Source organism: Crinia signifera, chromosome 3 (genome assembly GCF_055691185.1).
Source record: "Crinia signifera chromosome 3, ASM5569118v1, whole genome shotgun sequence".
Lineage (NCBI taxonomy): Eukaryota > Metazoa > Chordata > Amphibia > Anura > Myobatrachidae > Crinia > Crinia signifera.
Window position 1 is genome coordinate 206182158 of NC_139219.1, and position 27223 is coordinate 206209380.

The 27223-nt window shown below is 43.2% G+C and overlaps 1 protein-coding gene across 3 annotated transcripts in view; it reads left to right on the forward strand.

Annotated features, from left to right (window-relative positions):
• The window catches only part of HMGCLL1 (3-hydroxy-3-methylglutaryl-CoA lyase like 1), a 176451-nt gene that overhangs the window by 116429 nt on the left and 32799 nt on the right, over positions 1 to 27223 (forward strand). For all 3 annotated transcript variants that reach the window (XM_083177321.1, XM_083177320.1, XM_083177322.1), the window contains 2 exons: positions 5470 to 5533; positions 15218 to 15406. In XM_083177321.1, the coding sequence (XP_083033447.1) occupies positions 5470 to 5533; positions 15218 to 15406 (253 nt within the window). The remainder of the gene's footprint in view (positions 1 to 5469; positions 5534 to 15217; positions 15407 to 27223) is intronic.

The window sequence follows — 27223 nt, forward strand, 5'->3', positions numbered from 1 at the left end:
CTTAGCAAATCGCTGCAGTTGTTGCAGGATTGAATGGTGCCTTCTACAGACTGCATGTTTCCAAAGATGTTCAATAAGATTTAGTTCAGGGCTCATGGAAGTCACTTCACAATGTTCTTATCCATTGTAGGGTGCTTTTAGCTGTGTATTTTGGTTCATTATCCTGTTGGAAGACCCATAGCCTGCAACTGAGACAGAGAATTCTGACACTGGGAAATATGTTTCACTCCAAAATGCCTTGATAGTTTAGATATTTCTTAGTGACCTGCACAGGTTCAAAACATTCCATACCCTAAGCATCAAAGCATCCCCGAAACATAAGCATGCCTCCTCCATGTTTGACAGTAGTTATGGTGTTCTTTTATTTAAAATATTTTCCTTCTGTGAACATAGAGCTATTATGGCTTGCCAAAATTATTCAGTTTTGACTCCAAAGGAAATTTGCCCAGATTTTAGAAAGTTCCAATTTGGCTTTCTTAATTTTGTTTTTGATAAGTGCTGTCCTCGTGGTTGTCTTCCATGGAGCTCATTATCACTCAAAAAGCATTGTATGGTGCAATCAAACATTTTCATGGCCATTTTTATACTCATTGGAAACTTCTTTTTGCTATTTTAATTGCCATTTTTACTATTCTTCTGCTTAATGTGGAGGCAATTTCCCTATGGCGGCCATGTCCATAGAGGCTGGCTACAGTCCCATGGATGTTATGCTTCTTAATATTTGCAACTATGCAGTCACGGAAACATCAACCTGCATGGACATAGTCTTCTAGCCTTTACCTTGAATGTGCTTGTCTATTGCTTTAATGGCTTCAGACAACTGTCTTCTTTGATTTCCCTGATCCATGTTCAGTGTGGTGCATATAATGATACCAAAGATCAGATTGACTACGTTTCTTTAGTTAAATAGGCTAGAAAGCAATTAGTTGGAAATATTACTATATGCCAATTGTGTATAATCTTTTCTAAGGAGTACCATTCATTTGTCCGGTTCATTTTAGAATATCTTTGGAAAATAAGCAATCATTCATCTCTTTTCATAGTTCCTTTGATTTAATATATAACAAAGGTGCGCATGAGTCAATAGCTTTTCATTTCATTGCTTAAGAAGGAATAAATCATTTTTACAATGAGCTGTAAGGCCACCAACTGATTTGTTCAGGTTTATATATTTTTGTACATGTCCCCAAAACATTGTCATTTTTCTATAATTCTGCAAAGAAATCTCAAGCAAATCAATATTTGGTGTAAGCTCCCTTTGCCTTTAAAACAACATCAGTTCTTCTACACTTGCGCACAGGTTAAAATTAGCTCAGCAGGGAATATCTTGAAGAACCAACCACAGAACTTCTGTGGGTTTATGCTTGCTCAGATCCTTCTGTATTTCCATGTAATCCTGGTCAGACTTGAAGATGTTGAGATCAGGGCACTGTGGGCATATCACCACTTCCAGGACTACTTCCTCTTCTGTACATTGAAAATAGTTCTTCATAACATTAGCTGTATGTTTGTTGTTGTATTCTGCTTCAGAATATATTTGGAGCCAAGCAAACACCTCTCTGATCGTATTATATGACGGATACGTAACTGTATGCATTTCTCAGCATTAAGGACACCTCTAATCCTGACCAAGGGTTTTTTTCAAACCTGATCTCTGATGTGCGAAAATGCATGGCGACCTATTATCAAATGACTGTACAGTATGCATGCACGATGTGGAACAGAAAACAAATTCAGTGATTTCCTTTATTTGCAAGATAGCCGCTGTTTGTTTGACAGAAAATCGCGTCTGGGGGTGGTAGCTGGCCGTTATCTGGTAGTGTCAGGAAAAACACAGTTTTGTCTAGTTATTTTAAGGTAGTGTCTGTGACGTCAGCTCCGGCCTTAATTAGCCTGTGTCTGTCACAGAGTTGTGGAAGGGTCACGGTTATGCACAGACTGCACACAAAAGAACTTTTAACATTCTTTACTATTGCCTGCAGACACCCATTATTGTACTATTCTCCAGCTCTTCAATGAACGGTTTGCATTCTGTTACAGCTAAATATTTTAAATTTTGAAAATATAGAGGTTAAAGAAACAATATTACTAATTATAGGGCGACCTGGGAAGTAAGACTAAAAATGTTTGCAATTCTAGACATTTTATTAAAAAAAGATAGTTACAGTATATTCCACTACATTAATACATTTCTACATACATTGCCCATCTTAGCATCACTTCCAGTTATCCAATAAAGGAGTTTGTGGCATCGTTTACTAGCTTAGTGCATGTATATGAGAATTGATCATTCAGTAAATTATAGTTACATAATATTCCCAGTCCATAACTACTATTTCACCTCCCCTTGTCAACATTTTTAAAAACAATTTTATGATTTTAGACCAATCCTTTAATGCCCTGTTTTCTCTATTAGTTAGTTTCCCATTTTCATTGGATTTTTTTTTTTTTTTTTTTTTTTTTTTATCAATCCTTTTTTGCTAACTGCGTGAACATCTCTATGTATGTTTCTTTTTCTTTCAATTGGGAAAAAGTTGACATTGACTTCAAACCTGAAGGACATAACTCTGATTTGTTGGTATTATTCTACAAATTTTTACTTGTTGCATCAGATTTTCTTAGGAAATTATGTTTCAACATCAGCCTTCTCACACATAGATTAAAGTCAATACATTCAATTTATTCACTCCCTAGAGTGGGCAAACCCTTGTTTTTCAGTGGTATTTCAAAATATTAAAACTGCCTCTAACAAGATGTTTTATTGAAGGTTCCTTATTTTTGCTTTTCTTTTTGGTAGCTGTCTTTCCTCTTATTTGGGGAATCTTCTCTTTTTTTCCTACTGGCATCCAATAGTCTCTTTTACGTACATCCTGTGTCCTTTGGAGTTTTCATCATGCTCACCTAGTGATCAGAACCTTTCATACATATGTATATGTGTATAAACCCTATATTTCTGTCGCAGGTTATGGCACATTGCCCTTCTAGCTTCTTCCCATTGTCTCTGAGGGTTTTTTGGTGAGTTAAAGATAGACCCTTGCCATGGCCTATGCTGACTATGTATGACTCCTAGTCCTACTTATAGCATGGTAGGGAATATCAATTTCCTACTGTGTAGACTGTTGGTTATTTCATATACTGTACTGTATACTGTAGCCCAGTGGTTCCCAAACTGTGTGCCGTGGCTTTCTGGGGTGCCTCGGGACACTCGCAGGGGTGCCCTGGGTTGGTGGTCCAGGACCAATTCAAATTATTAATGGCTAATTATTTATGAGCAAAACAAGTGCTGGTGGCTGCCAATTATAAAATGTGTATAAACAGAAGCAAATCCTGGCCTTTACCAAATAGCTGACCCTAAGAATCACATATAAACCCAATCTATTAAAAAAAAAAAAAAAATTGTCCTAGGGGTGCCGTGAAATTTTTTTTGATACTCTAGGGTGCCGTAAATCAAAAAAGATTGGGAACCCCTGCTGTAGCCTCTATTCTGTATACAAGTTTTATGCCAGGTTCTAACCTCAATCTTTTGATAATCCTCTTTAGCACTCTAAAAATTAGTATCTATTATTTTCTCTCTTGAGTCCATTTTCTTTTACAGGTACTTATGAGAAAACATTTCTGAACCTTTTTGCTTGTGCATGTGTGTATTTAACACCTCTAGATGTATTTCTATTTTTTTTTTTCATTTCAAATACTATTAGACACATTCATTCAAGGAACATTCATCCAATATCCTATAACACTCTCATATCATGGCACATCATGGGATTTTTTGTGATCCTAGGATTCTTACACAATTTAGATGTGGGCCTATTATAATACACCAAGTTTTAGTTTCTTTAATTAGCCACCTTTCTTGAAGTGCAAATTGTTCTTCGATTTCTCTATTTTCATTATACAATATATACAAAATGTTTTAGGGGGGTATGCAATGTGGGATCACGGCTGTCGATACCCACCGACAGCCGTGATCCAGGCCAGTTTGCAGTCAGATTGACCGCATAACGACAAACGTGATTCAATGTTCTGCCTGCCGATGGGCGCAAAGGGGGCGTGGCTGTGAAAACAGACACGGATTATTTATCTGCGGCCCAGATAACGACAATCCACGGCCGTTATCGGCAGAACGTTCCCGTCAGCTTTTGAAGTTGGGCCCGTTCTATTGTGATCCCGCATCAATGCTGTCATTAATGACAGCATTGAATAGGGAGCCGCTGCTATTTCCCACGTCAGAAATAGCGGCGGCAGATTGCATACCCCCCTTAGTGTCTACTTTTTCCTAAAAAATAGCATATTCCTGGTTTTAAACATATTTAAAGATATATCTTATGTACTGTAAATACACACTACTGTGAATATAAAATACAAACAATTAGTACGGTACAATGATTTAATGGCAGCAGAAGGTTGACCTGAAAAAAGTCAATTGGATTTAAAAAAATAATTGGGTGTCCATGTCGATGTAGGTCGGCATGAATACCGTAAAATTGTACCGCGTACCCTATGATTGAACTAGATGGTTTGCTTTGGATTGTTGCCTTGCTTAAAGAGCCATTCGTTTAGATACAGTATCTGTCTTTATTGAACTTTGTAATCACTTTCACTTGGTTCAATTTAAAAACAAATGGGTGGTCAATTAAGATTTCAGTGCTCAATGAAAAAGTAATGCATCTTGTAGAAAATAGAGGCTTTATTCAATTATCCCTTATTCATTTTAATCTAATAAAATTGGCAGCCATTTTTATTGTCCGAAAATGGATTTGTGGTCGCACAAAAATGCATGGGGTCAGGGACATGGGTGATTGGGAAGCATGTGTTTGACATACAGTACTTGCATACCCTCTCGGAAGTTGTGGAAGGCTCCAAATTATTTTGTAGTATCCTAGAACACTGGAAGAATAGGTGTCTCTCCTGCATTACCAGCAAATGTGCATCTGAGGGAAGAGGACAGGGCCAAATGTCTGGAATCATGCAATCTAACACCGCCCCTCACTGCGGACCCACAAATCATAGGTGCTTCCCAGTTTTGGGGGTAGAGCTCAATTACAAGTTAGGTCAGCCCCGTCCATCGCTTACAGTGTCTCCTCTCCGGGCTTCTCCCAGAGAATAGACTGCAAAAGTAGGTAACTATGGTGTTTAAAGGAGCAGGGGTGGTAGTGTACAGCTTTGCCTAGGGCATCCATAAACCTTGCACTGGCCTTGTTTAATATAATGTTAAATACATTTCCCAGCTATAAAGCTGTATGTTTTTCCTGGACATTCTGCTTTCATAGTTAATATCAGTGCTGCTTAATAAATTGACCTTGGTGAGAACTGGCAAGCAATACGGCTAATGTGATAGAGAGCTTTGTAATATTTTAGTTGAATTGCACTTTTGTATACAAATATATATTTTTTAATTTTTGCATAAGGAAAATGGCTGTGCATGTGTGACAGTCTCATTGTTTACTTATTAAAACTGTCTTTTTACAGATATGTGTCTTGTGTATTAGGCTGTCCTTATGAAGGAAATGTTGATGCTCGTAAAGTAGCAGAGGTAAGAAATCTGGCATAACAATGCAAATGGACTAATATTTCCACATATGTCACACCTTTTTGTGTTCTCTTTTAAGTTAGTATTATTATTATTATTATTATTTTTTTTAATTAAAGAATAAACTAGGGCTTCTAATAAGTGGTCAGGTGTACAGCACACCCCCCAGTTACTGCAGAATTTCAAGCCAATGTAGTGCCTCATTCAGACCTGATCGCTGATCTGCAAATTTGCTGATTACTACAAGTACTACAATCTGCATGTGGTTGACTGATCAAATTGCATCTGCAAATCCATACACAACTCATTCACAATCAATTGATTATCCCAGTCTGTGCAGATATATACGTAACTAACGCTGACCCTTCCACAACTCTGCAACAAAAACAAGGTCATCAAGGCCAGTATTGACGTCAAAGACCCTCCTTTAAAACAACTGGGCACACCTGTGTTTTTCCAGACACTCCCGGAAAATTGCTAGTTTACACCCAAAAATGCCAGTTTCCTTTCAGTCATTTGCAAGGGGATTGATATTTGATTATTCACTATTTTTTTCTGTTTGGTCTCGCACATGCATGCTACGATCCGTACACTTACACAGTCATTCGATAAATTATAGGATTGTTAATTCGCACAACAGTGATCAACTCTGAATAACCCCCTTTATATTAATGCTTAGATATCTTCAAAACATGTCAGTCAACTTTTCAGTCAATTAAGTCCTTTATCAAGACAGACTGCCAAGCACCAAATTCAGCAAACCATAAATAAAATAATAACTTAATAATAATAAATCTACTGTACTATTGTTGTTTTTTTTCAGAGTTATGCTTTGCTGAATGTGATGCTTGGCGGGCTGTCTTAACAAAGGTCTTAATTGACCGAAACATTGACATGTTTTGAAGATAAAGACGCAATAAACACTTTCTTCATCTTCGCATTCTGCTCTGGTAAATGCCCCTTGATCGCTGTTTCTGGCATTCGCTCTTCGTCAGGGCGGATGCCCGAAACAGTGTAGACCGCTAAACACAAGTAAACTCATGTTTTGCTTTACAAGACCCGGAGTGACGCCTATTATTTACTGGTATATATATATATATATATATATATATATATATATATATATATATATATATATATATATATATATGGATTCTTTGTATGGATGTACACTGTGTACTAATTGCAACATTGGATTGTACTCTTCTGTGTCCTCTTAATTTACTTTTTCTTCAGGAACTAATTGAATTTATTCGAATAATGTAGCCAATATGCTTCCTGTTGGCTGTAACCCCAGTGGTCTGAACACAGGTGGGGGGTGTGGTTGTCAGGATGATCCCTGATGATTGGTGGAGGTGATACCTGTGGTTAATAAATTGTTCATGTATGAATCATTTTGTGATTATCCCTGATGACGGGAGGTATGCTCCCACAACATGTTGGACAATAAAGATTAACTATTCGTGAAAGCTGATGAGTGCCGCTTCTTCTGCTTCACTATAAAGAGCTCCCTGGCTCAAAGAAGGCACGAGTACTTCAATATGTTGGTTCCACAACACGAGTGCCGGGTTTCTGCAAATTGTATTCGGATTACAGCTGGCTAGCTGTTCTCCAACCAAGGCACTGAGGAAACTTTCCGAAACAGGGATTACCTCAACACTGCACATGAGCTGTCAACCAACACATTATATACCCTGCATTTTGGACTACCATGGCAGACGAGATTGAAATTGAGACGTCATTTGCCCATTTGGACTCTGGTGACTGTTTTAGTTATTCAGATGTGGAGGCTGAGAATATTTTATTCACCCGATCCCAGAACACACTGCTGAGTCCTGGCTGGGCAGTGGTGAGCCAGCACTCAGCAGTGTGTTCTGGCTGGTGAACAGAGCTGCTGCCTACAGTATTAAAATCAACAAACTGTGAACATGACTGCCCTACAGATAGCCAATAGACTTTCACACGTTACTGAAAGCTTAATACGGTGATTCTGAAGATACCGAAAATAAAAATCTTTGTAGAACAGAAGTACAATAGCAGCCAACTGTTCTTGGAATTGTTCTAGGTACTTCCTGAACCCCACTATCAGTATCAGAGTGATCTATGCAGGACCTCAGTGTCCCCATTCTGCCTATATAAAACCATCTACTATGTGAGTGGGATATCAAAATCTTAAATTCTTATGGTGATTTTACCATCTGCACTACAGATGGAGCGGGTCTCTTCTTTGCAGGGGATGGCGACGCCAGTCGCCATCCCCCGCCACCCGCCATCTGTATCTGCAAAAGGGGATGCGCGCCCGTCCCTTTCCGCCGGCTTCCCGCGGGTCCCCGCCGGCTTGTCGGCGGTCACCCAGGGTCCCCACCGCCTCCCCGCACCCCCTAACCCTGTCTGTCTCCCTGAAGCGGAGACGGACAGGTTCCCGTCGCCCTGCCGCACGGAATCTGAGGTGCGCGTGAGACGCACGCACGTCTCAGTCAGATGGAGAGCCGGGCTGCTGGTGGATCACCAGCGGTGACGTTCTGGCGATTCGCCAGCAAGAGGGAGCCCGGCTCCATCTGTATGTTTTTTCTCTGAGTTGTTTCAGAATACCGTCAGGATTTACATAAAACCTTCTTACATATACAGAAAATACTGATGTAAGAAGTAGTGAACTCTGTTTATGTGGGATCGCTCAGTGTGACACTATTTTTGTTTTCTCTGTATATCTCAAACGTTGGTGAAAGTTTTATTTGGTGTCATTAGAGCTGTACGGCAACGGCAACTTAATGATACAACTGTTTATGCTTTGCTTGACTCTGACCCAACTGTACAATATAAGCAGGAATTGGATGTGTTGTTAGAAAATGCTTCTGCTGAGGGAATAATACCAAATTAAATATTAAAAGCGTTGACTGTACAATATCCTGTAGCGCCCCTATTTTACACGCTTCCAAAAGTGCACAAAGGATTGGTTTATCACCCTGGCAGAGATGATGGGTCTGGGGAGAAAATTAATGAGAAGTGCTTTTACCTGGGAGGATTACTAAGTGTGTCAAGCTCAAATAACAGTGGTGGGATACCACTGTAAACGGTACCATTTTAAGTGTGGGGTGCCGTCGTGTCCCTTTGTGGTGGAGGGAGACTTTATTTTTTTTAAATAATGCACAAGGAGGCGCCTAGTCACCCTTTTTCTAGATTGTTGAGTCTTGGTGGCGGATCGGCAGTCCGACGTTCCAATGCAAATACCTGGGTGCCCTCCGGATCAGATAGGTAGCAGAAAGATAGCAGGCAGACGGCGGCACTCCTTAGGATTTTTTTATTGGGGCAAAAACTCTATCTCCAACATTTCGGGGACTAGCCCCTTTGTCAAGGTGAAAACGAACAAGTGCATAAACAATATACCAAACTTATATATGCATAAATCAATTACCGTAGGATGTCCCCCAGCCGCCGGGTGACTGCTCCCGGAGTAAGCTAACTATGAATACAAACTGCAGCGTGCGTTCCAGCCGCTAGCAGAGACACGCACAGCTGATCATATTCCGGCGCCTGGCTTCCGGCGCTGGCACTTCCAGCAGCCGGCTCCCGACGGCGTGGAAGACGTCCTACGGTAATTGATTTATGCACCCTCTATATAAGTTTGGTATATTGTTTATGCACTTGTTCGTTTTCACCTTGACAAAGGGGCTAGTCCCCGAAACGTTGGAGATTGAGTTTTTGCACCAATAAAAAAATCCGCCGTCTGCCTGCTATATATATATATATATATATATATATATATATATATATATATATATATATATATATATATATATATATACATAAACTTCACTCTCTGGCACTCGCTATAGTTAGGAAACGTCCCTGTTGCCTTCCGTTTAAGTGTGGGTTACAACGCCCGCAGGTAAGTAGATAACGAAATACGGCGGCACTCAGGTAAGAAATAAAGACACATGACACATGCCGCTTCAAATGCCAACGTTTCAATGTGCAGAAATCACATTTTCCTGCCCTGAGGAAAATGTGATTTCTGCACATTGAAACGTTGGCATTTGAAGCGGCATGTGTCATGTGTCTTTATTTCTTACCTGAGTGCCGCCGTATTTCGTTATCTATATATATACATATATATATTGTGGGGTTTTAGCATCAAACGGGTAGGCACAGGTGAGGATTTGGCACAGACTTAGACAGTGACATCACGGCTTGGGTCCAAAACAGGGCTTGCCTGAGTTTTATTGCAGCACTCAGAGCCAGAAACTAACAACAGCCTTTACACTTCAGGCAAAACAGAAAACAAAAACCTGCTCGTCTGAGCTCTAACTAAACAGAATAAACGTCCCTCTCTATACCAGGGCCACACTATGTGACACTGGACACACACAGCAGATATAGACCAAGTAATGCAGTACTTACAGCCTTGTCTCTCTCTAGCAGCAGCTTACTGCCTCCAACACCCAGGGAGAGAGAGAGAGCACTAAGGAGAGGGCTGACTCCTTTTTAAAGAATCAGGTGTTCTCCTGATTACCAGCCCAGGACAGAACACCCTTTGTAAGCCGGAGCTTACCACACAGATTGAAATAGCCTGCAGTCTATATGCCATAAGACAGGATTCTAGGGGAAAAGTACCTGCCGTCTATGACTTTCCCTGCCACTGTCTTACATACCCTCCCCCTCTGTTCGAACCTGTGGGGTCGGACACTGTCTGCCAACTGGCAGTATGTTCGGGATAGGGCATCGGCATTACCCTGAAGCCTTCCTGCTCTGTGTTCCACTGTAAATTTGAAATTTTGCAAATTGAGAAACCATCTCATGACCCTTGCATTTCTCTCTTTGGCTTGGTACATCCATGTAAGAGGGGAGTGGTCAGTGATTAATCTAAAGGAGCGTCCTAAGAGATAGTACTTTAGGGATTCAAGGGCCCACTTGATTGCTAAGCACTCCCGCTCGACTATACTGTAGTTTCTCTCCGTAGGTGTGAGCTTCCTGCTCAAATATGTTACCGGGTGTTCCTCTCCACCAACTTCTTGGGAGAGGACAGCACCTAGTCCCACATCAGAAGCATCAGTCTGTACGACAAACTCTTTTTTAAAATCTGGAGTGATCAGGACTGGTTGATTACAAAGGGCCACTTTTAATTCTTGGAATGCCCTTTCAGCCTCTGGGTTCCAGCTGACCCTAACTGCCCTACCTCCTTTGGTAAGATCGGTTAGGGGCGCTGCTATGGTTGCAAACTGGGGAATGAACCTACGGTAATACCCCAGAATTCCCAAAAAAGCCCTGACTTGTTTTTTTGTCGAAGGACGAGGCCAGTCTTGAATAGCCTCCACTTTATTTATTTGTGGCTTTATTATACCTCTCCCGATAACATACCCCAGGTAACGTTTTTGGACCTCCCCAGATATGGCCTGTCTACGCGCTTCTGGTACTCTATAGGGCTTTAAGCGTACCCGAACTCCAGGTTCGGTGACAATGTCATGTTTTATGGCTGTGGTGCGCCATGGAAGTTCTGAGAACACATCATAATTCCTTTGTACTAACTCTTTAGTTTCCTGCTTCTGGGATTTGGACAGGGTCTCTGACACCCGCACCTCTGGGCTATCACTAGAGGGGGCACTTACAGCTGTCAGAGTCTCTCTGTCTTTCCAGGGTTTAATTAAGTTCACATGGTACAACTGTTCTGGCTTCCGTTTACCTGGTTGATACACTTTATAATTTACACTTCCCACTTTTTTATCTACCCGATACCGTAGATCCTGGTTAATGGCCATATTTGGGAACTCTTTGTCAGCATTGGGGTATTGGGGCTCACCATTTATGACTTTAGGATTTTCCCTTGCTCTTAATAAGGTGGGACCTCTAAGTTGAGCAGTCCCAAAATTATCACGTGACATCTCTAGCTCAGGCATGTCACACGCTTCTTCCTGCTCCTCAGCTTCACCTGCAAGAACAGCTAGGGGAAAACGGTCAGATTCAATAGTGGTCACCCCTACCGTTTGAACCTCAGTATTCTGATCAAAAGGCTCAGGACTAATCACAGGGCACACATTCTTATTATTAACAGCATTTCTAGTGCAGTGTACATTCTGTTTCCACAAGTCCCAGAACAATGGGAAGTCTCTTCCCAGGATCACACTATGCATCAGGGTCTCTACCACGCCCACTTCATGGGACACAGTTCCACAAGTACTCTTTAGCTGGACTAAAGCTGTGGGATACTCCTTGGTGTCCCCATGTATGCAGAAGACCCCTATGTAACGTCCTGTGAGTGTCCCAGGGTCTACCAAGCTGGCATGGATGAGAGTAACTAAACTCCCAGAGTCCAGTAGAGCCCTCCCGGGATAACCATCCACCTTTACATGACATATTTGCTGTCCAGTTTCTGACACAGTCTCAGCAGAGAAAACAGAACGTGCATATAAAGAGCTTCGCCAGGCTGTATCACACTCCATTGGCTCAGAAGTAAAGGGGCAATTGGCAGCAATATGCCCAGGTTCATGACAACGCCAACACTGTACGCGGCCCCAGTCTTTTTGCGGCCCAGGTTTGGACCCTACTGTCCCTTGGGAACGCCTCTCCACTGTTTGTTCCCCATCTAGGCCACCTCCCTTTACAACATTATTCACCCCTCTAGTAAACGGAACAGTCTTACCAGATGATCCGGCCGCTTTGCTGTTCTTGAGGGTGGAATGTCCAGGAGGCACTTCTTGGAGTAGATTTTCAGTAGCTCTGTACCTCTCAACCAAGTTGACAAGCCCCTCGGCATCATTAGGGTCGCCCTGACCGACCCAGCGCTGAACCTTTGGAGGTAAGGAACAACGATACTTGTCCAGCACGACTCTCTCCACGATCTGCGCTGGTGTAGACTCCTCTGGCTGTAGCCATTTCTTTACCAGGTGGACCAGGTCATACATTTGGGACCGCGCAGGTAACTGTTCAGAAAAAGTCCAGTTATGCACCTTCCGGGCACGCACACTCATGTTTACGCCTAAGCGAGCAAGGATCTCTCCCTTGAGTTTCGCATAGTCGTTAGCATCCTGCTCACTCAGATCAAAATACGCCTTTTGTGGTTCTCCAGTTAGAAAAGGTGCTACCACACCTGCCCATTGATCCACGGGTAACTGTTCACGCTCTGCTACACGTTCAAACACCGCAAGAAAGGCCTCTACATCATCCGTGAGAGTCATCTTTTGCAGAGATTTCTGTACTGCAGCCCGTGTGGTTGGAAGCAAGGGTTGGGGTGTTTGCACACTCTGCGCCACACTCTTAGCCACATTCTGTATTTGCTCTTGTAATTGCAGATTAATTTGCTGCTGTTCCTTTAAGGCTAGTCTGTTGGATTCAAGCAGCAAAACATTGGTTTCAGCCTGGGCACGCATGGCCTCCTCATGCACCTTTTGCTGACATGCGTTTGCCTGCACCAAGTGTTTTAAAAGGTCCTCCATTTTAACAGTCTCCTGTTGCAGTGTTACAGCAGCCTTCAGCCAGGACATGCAAGTATCAGTGCACTCCAGACACTCACTTGTGGCTGGTTGCCTTTAGCAACAACTTCCAGCTTGCTGTAGCAAAAGTCCTATAGTTCGATGTATGTCTCTTTAAGTGAGATGCTTGCTCGCATTCTCCACCATATGTGGGGTTTTAGCATCAAACGGGTAGGCACAGGTGAGGATTTGGCACAGACTTAGACAGTGACATCACGGCTTGGGTCCAAAACAGGGCTTGCCTGAGTTTTATTGCAGCACTCAGAGCCAGAAACTAACAACAGCCTTTACACTTCAGGCAAAACAGAAAACAAAAACCTGCTCGTCTGAGCTCTAACTAAACAGAATAAACGTCCCTCTCTATACCAGGGCCACACTATGTGACACTGGACACACACAGCAGATATAGACCAAGTAATGCAGTACTTACAGCCTTGTCTCTCTCTAGCAGCAGCTTACTGCCTCCAACACCCAGGGAGAGAGAGAGAGCACTAAGGAGAGGGCTGACTCCTTTTTAAAGAATCAGGTGTTCTCCTGATTACCAGCCCAGGACAGAACACCCTTTGTAAGCCGGAGCTTACCACACAGATTGAAATAGCCTGCAGTCTATATGCCATAAGACAGGATTCTAGGGGAAAAGTACCTGCCGTCTATGACTTTCCCTGCCACTGTCTTACAATATATATATATATATATATATAGATATATGTGTGTATAAAGCCCGTGGTTGCTGATGGGCTTCCCATGGGAGGTAGAGGCGACACTCAGAGGTCTTTTAGAAAATCTTTATCATAAATATTAGTGCATTGATAAAGGACGACATTTCAAGGCCGACATTGGCCTTTTCTTCAGGTCATACACAGTGCATAATACGTGTAATAGATAAATCGGTGAACAAGAGGCTTACCTGAGAGCAGCTTAATATAGTGTATACCAAACCATTTAGGACCAGCGTCCAGTAGCTAGGACTTCCGGGCGTGTGGGCCGCCTGTGCACCGTCCCATGAGAGGGTGTATCAGATGTCAATCACCGCGGTGTGCCAGACACTGGACGTCAGAAAAACACTGTTTAAACAAATAGTGATGAATAAAAGTGTAACAATCATGATCGGTGAAAAGAATGAGGGTAACGGACTACATAAAACATTGGAGTAAACTTAGTGGGTTCTCATGGATAAAATGAAATATATGATATATAGCGTATTGAGACATCATTAAAGGAGAAAATACTGATATATATATATATATATATATATATATATATAATATAAGTAACACTGCAACACAGCTGTACACATGAGAGACACCCAACCTTACAACCTTGCACTGTTTACTAATTGCAACATTGGACTATACTCTTCTTTGTCCTCTTAATTTACTATTTCTTCAGGAATTCATAACCAAGGTTTCAATTGAGGTCTCACTCTTATGACCCTCATGAGTATATGTTCAGTCTGATTATCTTATTTTCTGAAGACACACCCCTGATGAAGTCTGTAGTAGACATAACGCATCGGGTTATGTACTCTGAAAGGTGCTGAGGTTCTGTATAGGAACTTTATATTTGATTTAACTTTGATTTTATAAAAAAAAGTATTTTAATAAATTTGATATACAGTATATATTTTACGTACATGTTGGTACCTTTTGGAATATATACTGTATGGATGTGATGGTCTTTTCATCTATCTTAATGACAATACATCTATAAACCTTGACACTCCACCAATTGAATTTTGCACTATCCTCACCCATTGTTGGTCTTGTTTAATGAGGCCCCTTGTGGAAAGTCATACATGCCTTTATAGGGCAGCTACTGTAGGTCTGACTTTGTGATAAATGTTTCTCCATTTCCTTAGCCTGTTTTAAGTCTAACAAAGCTTCAGACAATTCAATTAGCTAGCTGGTTATAATTCAGTCATCTATTATTTATAGTTCCATTAGTGAAAATGTAGCAGGCATACCAATTACAGATTCTCTATTAATAACATAATAAAACAGTGCCTTTTGTGCCATAAACAATGAGAAAACTAGGCCATTCAAATTTTTACATAACATATTAGAATTATAAAAGAAATGCACAGTGTATTTTAAAGAACCATATCTTAAACATTATTTTACATTTTAGTTAACATTTATGTCAATAAATAAATATTAGGATATATTTTTCAAGGTGAGTTTTTCACAGACTAACAAATTTACAAATTCTATCATCTTTAACTCAGGTATCAAAGAGATTGTACAGCATGGGTTGTTATGAGATCTCTCTCGGAGACACTATTGGAGTTGGGACACCAGGTAGCATGAGGAAAATGCTTGAAGCTGTGATGAAAGAAATTCCAGTCCATGCTCTGGCCGTTCATTGTCATGATACTTATGGTCAAGCTCTTGCCAACATCCTTACTGCAATACAGGTAATTATTGTATTTCTATATAGTGACTACAGTCAGGGGTGCTACAAATTATTTATTTTTTGGGGAGGGGGGCAATTTCATTGTGGCACTTCTAAATGACTTAATGAGAAGCTAGGTTTAAATGCCACTCCATTTACCTAATGACAGAACCATCTATCTACTATCTATCTATCTATATAAACTTTTTGAAGAGGCACTCACCAGGGCTTGTATCATAGCAGTATTTATTCAGGCGTCCAAAAGGTGTCTTCTTCAGGTAAATGCATCACACAACAAGACACAGGACCAGTGGGATCAGCAACCTAAAGCACACTGAACCTTGGAGCCCTTTTATAGCCCTGTTTAACACCCATATTGGCGCCAAAAGGATGTGATCCAATTGGGTAACAGGGGGCGTGTCACATTTCTTAAATTAATATTATACAGTTTATCCATAAATATAGAAAAGAGATTGAATACACTGCGCTCACCTGTGAGGCACTTGTAGTGTGTGTGACTAACAGTAAAGAGACAAAATGGTACTTGTTTCCTAGCACGGCCACACCGATTCTAATCTGGGGCATTGCAGGTAAAAAAATCTAATCGGTCGCATCGCATGCGTGCTAAAAAATCGCATGCGATGGTCCCAACGCGATGCCCCCGATTTCCCATAGGGAACAATGTTAAATGCCTCAATTTACCCAAATGAACAGGGAACAATGTTAAATGGTCCAGAAACCCCCCAAAACACCCAAGAACAGTGAAATGGCCCCCCAAAATTAGTTAACGCCACCCCACGATCAACGTGAACCCGAAGCGTGGCAAGCGCAGCGAGCCCGCGAGGGGCGGCGGTACGCTTCCTCCGACCTTTTCATACCCCCACTATCCACGTCGGCGTGGAGTTGAGAATAGAATAGTGTGGCGAGCGCAGCGAGCCACCGAGCCCGAAGCGTGGCGAGCACAGCGCGCCCCCCGAGGGGACGTGGATACCTTCACAGTTATACGCGTCCCCTCGCGGGCTTCACAGGTGTCCGTGGCGACGCGGACACCTGTGAAGCCCGCGAGGGGACGCGTTTACCTGTGAAGGTATCCGCGTCCCCTCGCCACGCTTCGGGCTCGGTGACTCGCTGCGCTCGCCACACTATTCCATTCTCAACTCCATGCCGACGTGGATAGTGGGGGTATGAAAAGGTCGGAGGACGCGTACCGCCGCACCTCGCGGGCTCGCTGCGCTCGCCACGCTTCGGGTTCACGTTGATCGTGGGGTGGCGTTAACTAATTTTGTGGGGCCATTTCACTGTTCAGGGGTGTTTTGGGGGGTTTCTGGACATTTAACATTGTTCCCTGTTGATTTGGGTAAATTGAGCCATTTAACATTGTTCCCTATGGGAAATCGGGGGCATCGCGTCGGGACCATTTAATGCTTATTTAGCCGCATGCGACACGACCGACGCGATTTTTTAACTTTTCAATGCATTTCAATGGGAAATCGGGTCCATCGCGTCGGGGGCCATCGCATACCACTATTAAGGGCACAAGATCAATGCGATTGTGGCCGTGCTAGGAAACAAGTACCAACAAAATAATGGATAAATAAAGGATTGAGGGATGAGGAGATGGTGTAAAATTAAAAGGGAATTTATTAATCAAAATCAGGTTATGTTGCAGTAGGAGAGTGTAATGGAGTCCTGGTATTTCAGGAATAGGCCAGCGGGGTATCACTCCACGAGGGCTATTAGTGAGGTATAAGTTTGACCTATGTAGGTCCCTTTATAACCATAGGTCCCTTAGTAGGAATCTATGTCACTGCAGGGGTGACCACAGCGGTCTGTATTGGGCAAGGTGATAGGGGAATGGACTACTGCAATAGTCTAATATCCACAGCAAAGTTGGGTAACACTGAGCAAGTCCTGTGGATTTCTGTTAAATCACGTAAAGCAATGTGTCAATAAAATAGGAAGGTAATTGTCCAGTGGGGTGTTGTGAAATAAGTGTTGCCAGCGTGGAGGGCAGTGAGCGGCGTCCCGCTATGTACTCTTACTGGATGAAGTTCAGGTACTGCCGCTGTGATGTTGCTGCTTGGTGCACGGGTGAACAGTCTCTGTCTGCCGTGACTTCAGGGTTCCGCTCTCGCGAGGAGGAAGCCGGCCACTGATACAGCCGGGGAAACGCGTTGAGCCTGATACTATTCACATTTTGACCTTCCATCCATCTCACAAGTGACCAGTCCTAGTCCCGACGACGACAAAGAGCCTCATCTCCAACTGGACTCCCATCTGGGGTACACGCCATATCCCTAATTCCAGCTAAATAAAGAGGACATCGCCAAATAGGGAGCCTTTCATCATCAAGGCAAGGACACTTTGGAGTCACTCTCCTGGGATCTATCCATATCCAGGCAAAACACCATAAGGATGGTAACTTTATTTCCTAATTTGGAGTCATAGACTTTGTACTGTGCATACTGCTTTACACCCCAAAACCTACAGCAGTGCTATTCCGCAGCTTCAAGTGAATCTCTTGATTTTATCTCCCCCCTTTTAGAGTATATGTATGCATACATAATTATGTGTTTTATATATGAAGTGTTTAGTTTAATTTGATAAATAAATTTCTACATTTTCAAAACCGTTGAGTATACTTTATTGAAGCAGACAGCGCCGGCACATCCCCCCTTTTTACTGTAGGAGTTTGATCTGGGTGGAGAGGGGAGTAGGGCCCTGGAGGCTGTTGGAGAATGTTTGTGAGAAGGTAAGAGGTAGAGCATCGATAATGGGTATTTTGTCTGTCCTGACCCTGCCGTATTAGCTGTAGATGATGGCCATACTGCACCATGCAGTCCATTGCTTTGAACCACCTCCTTGCTCCCATGTTCCAGCACCTATGCATACAGTGAATACTGTACAATAAAAGGATAACGTTTAAGTTGCTGACAATGGAAAAGACAATTTTTTAGCAGTAACAAAGGACCTACAATCAAGTAGGTACAGTATACTGTATATGACACATACCGGTAATAACTGCACAATAAAGAAGTAGCACCCTGTACTGGGTCAGCTTGGAAATATAAAAATATATTAAAATACTCTGAAAGTGCCTCAAAATTAAGACAAAATATATTAAATATATCAATAAAACAAAACAAAATAAAAAAAATCTTAAAAAGCTATTTTGCAATAACATTCCTCCTACTCATAAATTCCATAAGGCCACATTTGAGTCCCAGTGGATACAGTGACAAATAGTTTTTATTTTCCCATAGTGCATGTATGTGTATAATTGCTTTTGCACTGTAAACAAATACATTTTAAGCCATTATATCTTACAAAGTCTTTTAGGGCCAGAGGTATCAAGCTTCAAAAAGTGATAAACAGCCAGCCAATCAGCTCCTAACTGCTATGTTACAGTTTGGGTTTGAAAAATGACTGGTAGGAGCTGATTGGCTGGTTGTTTATCACTCTTTGAAGCTTGATGCATCGGGCCTTTAGGCTTGTATCTGTCATCCACTGGTTTCCAAGTCTTAGCTTATAAGCAAGGTCCTTGTTGACTTTTCAATACAGTATGCATGTGCGTCAGTAATAATTAAACAGCTAAAGCGCTGTCAACAGGATATTTTAAAATAGCTGTCACAGGATCTCCAAACTGGTGTGGATTATTACATAGACTAGGTGATTCATCGCGCCCTCCGGGCGCTCTTCACACCGTCGTGAGGGGCTTCGCCCCATTAGAAGTAGAAATACAGAATATGTGAGTGTGAGATATTTGTGTAAGGGAGGTGTGTTTGGAGATTTGTTGGTGGTGTAGTGGTATGGGGTGGTGGGTAGTACTTACAGTTGGGTGGGGTAGAGTTGTGTTCTGCGGCAGGCGGTCCGGTCAAGTTTTGGTGGGCGGCAGCAGGGCCTGGAGGGTGGTGGTTGTCGGCAGCAGGTCCTGGAGGGTGGCGCTTGGTGGCAGCAGGTCCTGGAGGGTGGGGCACGATGGCAGCAGATCTTGGAGGCTGGCGCTTGGTGGCAGCAGGTCCTGGAGGCTGTTGGTCGGCGGCAGCAGGTGTCCGAGAGTGGAGTACAGCAGGAATAAACAGGCGGGGGGGGGGGCGTAGCTTGGCTGTTAGCGCTGACCTATTGGGGTAGACCTATTGACTGTCTATGTAGATACTGTAGATATATCAACCGGAACCACTACAAACATAGTGCAAATGCTGGGCAGATTTCAGTGAACAATATGAGAGGTACAGTAGAATTCCACACTTTAGGCTCCTGACTAGTTTCTGTGTCAATGACACTTCTTGATAAGACATGGTCAAACAGTCCCAGAAAAGTGGCACTGTCCTATAAAAAGCAGCACAGTTGAAAGCGGTGTCCTAACCACTTGGAACAGTCTTATGGAATGTAACAGAAGCCATCTGTACTTTCACTAACATGGTAAAATCCCACACGACTGAGCTGTATACATCCATCCATTAGACTGGAGAATCGGTTCTGCCAGAATGCTGTTGAAATGTTACTACTCTGGGGTGCATAAACTTGGAACAAAAGCTGCAGGATGTCGATGTGGTAAGAGTCACAGGTGTAGTGGAGTAATGCCACAGGATGGAGGGATATTTTGGTACTGGAACAGGTAATGCCACACATAAACTTGAGTGGCCTTAGGAGGAGGGTAATGTAGATTCGAGATGTGCAGGTTCTGATTCACTATTATTTACTCTGATTTCAAAGCAGGATCTTATTGGCTATCCCAAATCACTTGACAGTTGTTGACAGTTGATAGCCAATAAGATCCTGCTCTGAAATCAGGGTAAATCAGAGCCTGCACATATCTAATGTAGATTATACATATATTTAAAGTGGTTGTGATTGGGGACTAGTGCCACAGTGGGTGGAGGAAAATCTACCCCTTGGCCAGGATGGCACTCTCAAGGGTCTCTGGCCAAGGAGGGGGTGCCATCTGATGATGTCACCTGTGGCCAGTGGCCTTTTTTGCTCACCTTTCACTGCAACACATAATAGCAGGCCACTATTAGTGCCCCTGGTGCACTTCCTGTATGGGGACTACTGTAGGTAGTCAGGAAGCAGATGGAGGAGTATGAGCACCCAGCACCTGCGAAAAGTTGCCCCTCCCAAATAGTACTCACATGGGCTTGTGAGAGAGCTGTCTACTGGCCGAATTCCATCTCGGGCACCTAGCCTGGACCTAGAAACTCAATGTCAAAATTTGAATTGGGGGTACTATTGTGTGACCACACCCCTTGGTGACAAGGTCACACCCCTTTTTTGCAAATGTACCTTCCTATATCAATTATGTTCCTTACCTATACCAAGTATTCCTTACTTGGTCAGGGGTGTTCAGACCCCTAGAAACATCCCTGTCCATATATAATGTACTACTGGATGGAAGGTTAATGTATCTGTAGATACAATGTTAAAAGAGACATAAAAAGTAGACACAACATTTGAAGGCAGCCATATACGAAGAGTAGGGTTAGCAGAGCCCTAGACTGCTACATTGCTCTATAATAAGTAATATTGATGTGTTAAATCACTAGAAAAATAGAAATACATTACACCTAATAGGAATAGGAATATTTAAAATGTTGCAAATAGGGTATGTACCTGTAAATAGAAAAACTAATAAAAATAGGTGCAAAAAACATTGATTGGAATGATGATCAATTACTGTATAATCATCAGTGTGGTGCTAATTAATTAATGTATTTATTAGAAAGCTAATTGCACAGACAAATCATACTGAAATTTGCTGTGCACTTGGTACAAAAAAGGATTGTGTTGTGTAGTATCGATGTGTTGCAGCAGAGGGCAGTGTAGGAACTTGCTAAACAACTTTCTTTATCTCGATATGGCTAGGATAAAATAACAAAATGTTACAGGATTGTTTTGATAGTTATGTCACTCACGCTTCTTTATCTTTGGCGTATGCTACTTATTCTGTCTTGCTGCAATATGTTAAATCTAAAATTTACTTGTCTTAAGGAAATAGTAGTATCAGGAAAAACTAGGTAAAGATGTACTGATCATGTCAATTGACTCCCTAACTTACGTTATTCAGTTTTGTTTCTTAAAGTGTTTCCCTATACGCCTGAATGAAACTTTTTTTAAAGTACTATAGATACAGGTGTCCAGCGCTTCCAGTGTTCTCTAAATAAAATGAACACCATTGGTGGAGATAAAATGTAGAACTGTCACCATAAAAAGGTAAAGGTTGCTTCCTTAAATTAAGATCCTGAGAATGCTTCACAAATTATGTTTTTTTTCCCTCTCCAGTGATTATATGTGGAGACAAGCAGATCGAAACATAATACATTACTTTAAAAACATGCAGGTTTAATAAAGATCAGCACTTACAGTTTGATGCAGTAAAACTAACATATAACAAAATAACCCAGGGCAAAGCAGGCAGGGGAGTGTCCATAAACGGGGTGACGGCTTCCAGCTCCGCATCTGGTCCCTGGTACTACCAAGTCCACCAGCCTGAGGTCCCACAGGATAACAGAGTGCAAGTAAAAGTGGCAAGACACCCTTAATGCGTTTTGGATCAATGATCCTTTGTCAGCGTGTCTTGATCTGTTTTGGGTGTTTTAGAATGGCACTTAACACTATGGTTGTCTAGCTGCTTTTAGGTATTTATGCGCACTTAGAACTGTCTCGGAGGAGACAGGTGCTAGAGATCATATTTGATCTCTAATGTCTGACAGGGAGTACAGGACTATGAGCTCTCAGCACTTACAGGTAAATCTGCGGCGCTGTGCTCCCTGTCATATGCTAGAGGTCAAATACTGTATGACCTCTAGCGTCTGTGTACTCTGAGGTGCTAAGACCCCTTGGCAATAGGCATTAACCCCTGGCAATGATGTATGGCCAGCTTAAGATTGGTTGTTTAATGACTGCAAATCATATACTACATCAATGTCACATCATTTATCATGCCTACACACTTAATGTGTGCCAAATTGTGCACGACAGGTCGTTCATATTTCCTCCTGCTGACGGGATCGGCGGGCTCCCTGAACAACCGGAGGGTGCATGCTTTGAATCATTATTATGCCCACACATGGAAAATTTATAAAAGATTGTTTGAAAAATGGCCATATTGTTTAAAAAATCTGGGCATCTTCAATGATTTATTGAACAACAGAACAATATGCCATAACATCCTTCATTAGAATCAACAGTCTTACACACAATATCATTTGATTAACCATGCAGCAGTGTCAAACTGTATTGAATGCGACCCCGGGGACAGACCAGCATACAAACAGCACAGTGGCTGTTGCGGCTCTTAGCACTCAAGTACTCCGGTATCAAGGTAGCTGCTGGACATGTCCAGCGGATCCCTACCCCCCATTACCATTGTGCTGGCAGCCCACAGAGCTATAATCCTATTATAAGTCTGTTGTTGGATTTTTGCTTTAACTAATTGCCGATATTGCAGGAAAAACCTATATACCTGCCTAACAACATTCAATACTGGTCATACCTGTCACGGAAAGCAACACCGTTATGTTTTTTATATATGTGACCGATGATTTAAATTCCCAAAACCAGTATTCGCACATTGGTAGAAAGCTTGGGATGTATGAGGATCACACTAGGTCCATATAAAAACCACATTTCTTTCCGCAGCTCTCAGGCTGTAAAAGCCTGATTATATTAACTACCATATTTTCGCACAGCGCTCAGAGAGACAAGGAATACATAGTACGGTTGAAAATCAATTTTTTTATAATGTTTTTAAACAGATGCAATAATAGCTAAATCACTGTCTGTGAGATAAAAGTGCCCCCACCCAGAGTATATTTTTCTTTTCTCCTCCTCTCTTGGAAATAGTGTTTGCATAATACTTTTCATACTCAGGGGTGCACCACTGGCAGTCCAATAAACAGACACAATAAATGTATTATGTGTCTAGGACCTATGTATCCACAATTGGATCTCTCGCCAGTGTTTCACGGACTCTACAGATCAAATCCCCATCAAATTCAACAACAGTGGTACGTGACCACTGACCTGTGCAGATAATACTCTCAACATCCCCCTCCCCTTTTCCCTTATCAGAATATATACATTACCATCTAGACAGTTTTCTAGACATCCTGGGTAATATAAATGATGAAATAGACATTCAAACAGTGGAGCATTGCTGCCAAGAATGCTAGGGATAGTGGACTGCTATGGTTCCAATATGCAGGAGAAAAGTGTCCACATCCTATTTACCTAAACAAAGTGACTTTACATTTTATCTTTTATTAACAGTTGCATTATGATTTTTATAGAGATTCTTTGAAATTTCCATGTATCTTTGTTTTGTATTTGTTAGAACTCCTGCTGTCAGCGCTAGCGCTGAAGCAGGGAGTTCTCGGCGGCGCGTTCCGGTTGTTACTAAGCAACCGGGACGCCGCCGCGCCACAGGAAGGGGCCGCGTCGGTGACACGCACATCCCTTCCTACGTCACGGACGGCCGGGAGACTAGCGCCCGGCCGCTTCCGCAACGCCTGCCCCGGTTGCCTAGGCGACGGGGGACGCCAGGCAGCCGGGCGGAAGCTAGGGACAGTGCGGCATCCTCCCTGCCAGGAAGTGCGGCTATATTAAGCTGCACGCAGGGACACTCAGGCGCCGGTTATAGTTCAGACCCAGCGTCCTGAGTGTTCCCGGTCCCTGCAGTTGCTGCGATCCTGGTCCTGTCGGCTTGCCTTGGTCCCTGCAGTTGCTGCACTCCTGGTCCTGTTTACTGTGCCTGTTGGATGCCATTTCAGCTCTCAGCTTTGTGCTGTTACACCCGTGTCAGATAAGTTAGAATCTTCATCATCTCTACTTTTCTGTACTGCTTATTGCGTCATCTATTGTGTATTGTTACACCTGTTGCCTTTTTGAGTCATCGATTGTGTATTGTTACACCTGTTGCCTTTTTAGTCATCCATTGTGTATTGTTACACCCCTTGCCTAGTGTTGGGCCGCTCAGGTACCGTTACTACGGCCGTGGCAGATTTCTGTATCCGGGGTAACCATTTGCTCCTCATTCAGGATTCCCGTTAGGTCCTCGCCAGTTGGGTTAGTTAGCTTTCCCCTTGTCAATCTCTGGCCTTGGCGTGCGAGTTGTCCACACGTAAGACCAGGTGGCATCGAGGTGGGAGCCTGACTAACGGGCTCTCACGAACGCGGCTATTAGTGGTGAAGGTTAGCTCCGCACTCGCACGCTAACTCCTTTGGTTGCAACGGAGTCAGGGCGGCGAGGTTACCCTCTATCCTGACAGTTTTCTCCTTCCAGTCCGTGTCACGTGGTGCCTCGCCAGGCAGCGTGGCACAGGAGATCCTGACATTATAACCGGCCACACACACATCACTTAGCCGTTCTGGTCAGTATGGATCCTTCCCAGCAGGCCACGGGGCATGCACTGGTGGGCCAGATTCACACACTCACGCAGAAATTGCAGGACCTTACTCTCCGAGTTAGTTCTCAAGAGGAACAGGTCCATGGGGTCCTTACTTCCGCTAGACGCCCCGAGCCCAAGCTTAATCTTCCCGATCGTTTTTCTGGGGATCGTTCCCTTTTCTATAATTTCAGAGAGTCGTGTAAATTGTATTTTAAGTTACGTCCTGTCTCTTCAGGCTCTGAATCCCAGCGGGTAGGGATAATAATTTCTCTCCTACAAGGAGATCCTCAGACCTGGGCATTTGGACTCCCTGCCGGGGATGAGGCCCTCTCCTCCGTCAGTTCTTTTTTTTCTGCCATGGGGTTGCTGTACGATGATCCTGATAGGTCCGCCTCGGCAGAGGCTAACCTTCGGGCTCTCCGACAGGGGCAAGGAACCGCAGAGAGTTACTGTACTCAGTTTAGGAGGTGGGCCAATGACTCTGGCTGGAATGACCCAGCTTTGCGAAGCCAATTTAGAATTGGGTCTCAAGGATGCCTTGGTTCATTATCCGTCTCCTTCGTCCCTCGACGAGATAATGCAGTTGGCCATCAAGGTGGACCGACGTTTCAGGGAACGTCAGAGAGAGCGGGAGTCTGGGGTCTTTCCCTCATCCTCCCAGGAAGATTCCTCAGATCCCTCGGCTGACGAACCCATGCAACTTGGCGCAACTCGTCTTTCCGCTTCTGAAAAGAATCGGAGAAGACAGAAGGGACTGTGTCTCTATTGTGGGGGTGCTGGCCATCGCGCCATGGGTTGTCCTCTTAAGGCGGGAAAAGACAGGGCCTAGGTAGTTTTGGGGGAGTTTACTTAGGCCTTACTCGTTTTTCCCCTGTAGACTCTATCTATATTAGTACCACCGTCTCCTTTGGGAACAGTCTTTGGAGATTTCTGCTTTCTTGGATTGTGGCGCAGCAGGCAATTTTCTTGATGCTTCTGTGGTCGAATCTCTTGGGGTAAAACCCATTCCTTTAGAGACAGGCTTGTCTGTATGCGGATTAGATGGCCAACCATTGTCCAATGGCAGTATCTCCTTTCGCACTCCTTCCCTCAGGATGACAGTGGGCGCCTTACATTCTGAGGAAATATCGTTTTGGGTTTTTCATTGTCCGTTTGCGCCTCTTGTCCTGGGGCTTCCGTGGTTAAAGAAGCACAATCCTGATGTCGATTGGGTCACAGGGGAGATTACCCGGTGGGGGTCATCTTGCTCTAGTAATTGTCTTGCTCTTCCGCTACGGGCAGTAGTTCCAGTCCTGGACTCTCTCCCCGTACCCTATCACGATTATGCTGATGTATTCTCTAAAAAGGAAGCGGACACACTACCCCCTCACCGGTCGTTTGATTGTGCCATCGATCTTCTCCCCAATGCCAGGTTACCTAAGGGGCGTTTGTATGCATTATCTGGTCCTGAGTCTCGGGCCATGGATGATTATATTAAAGAAAGTCTAAAAAAAGGCTTCATTCGTCCTTCCAAATCCCCGGTGGGGGCGGGTTTTTTCTTTGTAGAGAAAAAGGACGGCTCGTTGCGTCCATGTATTGACTATCGTGCTTTAAACCAGATCACTGTAAAAAATTCTTACCCCTTACCTCTTATTTCGGTCTTGTTTGACCAGATCCGAGAAGCGGTTATCTTTTCTAAAATTGATTTGAGAGGGGCCTATAACCTCATAAGAATAAAGCAGGGGGACGAGTGGAAGACCGCCTTTAACACTCATACCGGCCACTATGAGTATCTTGTGATGCCTTTTGGTCTTGCTAATGCTCCCGCCGTCTTCCAAGACTTTATCAATGAGGTACTCCGGCCGTATCTCGGCATATTCGCGGTTGTTTACCTGGACGATATCTTGATTTTTTCCAGGAGTCTCTCCGAACATAGACAACACGTCTTCTTGGTTCTTCAAAGATTGCGTGAAAACCAACTTTATGCCAAATTGGAAAAATGCGAATTTGAGGTATCCCAAATCTCTTTTCTTGGGTATGTCATTACTCCCACAGGCTTTTCCATGGATCCCAGTAAAGTCCAAGCCATCCTGTCCTGGGCCCGTCCCACCAACCTCAAGGCCATACAGAGATTCCTGGGATTCTCAAATTATTATCGCAAATTCATTCGTTCTTTTTCCGACATCGTCGCTCCTATTGTGGAGCTCACTCGTAAAGGAGCGGACCCGCAACATTGGTCACATCAGGCCATCGAAGCCTTTGATCATTTAAAGAAAGCCTTTACCTCGGCACCGGTGCTTCACCATCCTGATCCCAGAGTCCCGTTTCTAGTGGAGGTGGATGCTTCTGATGTTGGGGCTGGAGCGGTGCTATCCCAGACTACCCATCATGATAACAAGTTACATCCTTGTGCCTATTTTTCACGAAAATTTTCTTCCGCCGAAAAGAATTATGACGTGGGAAATAGAGAATTA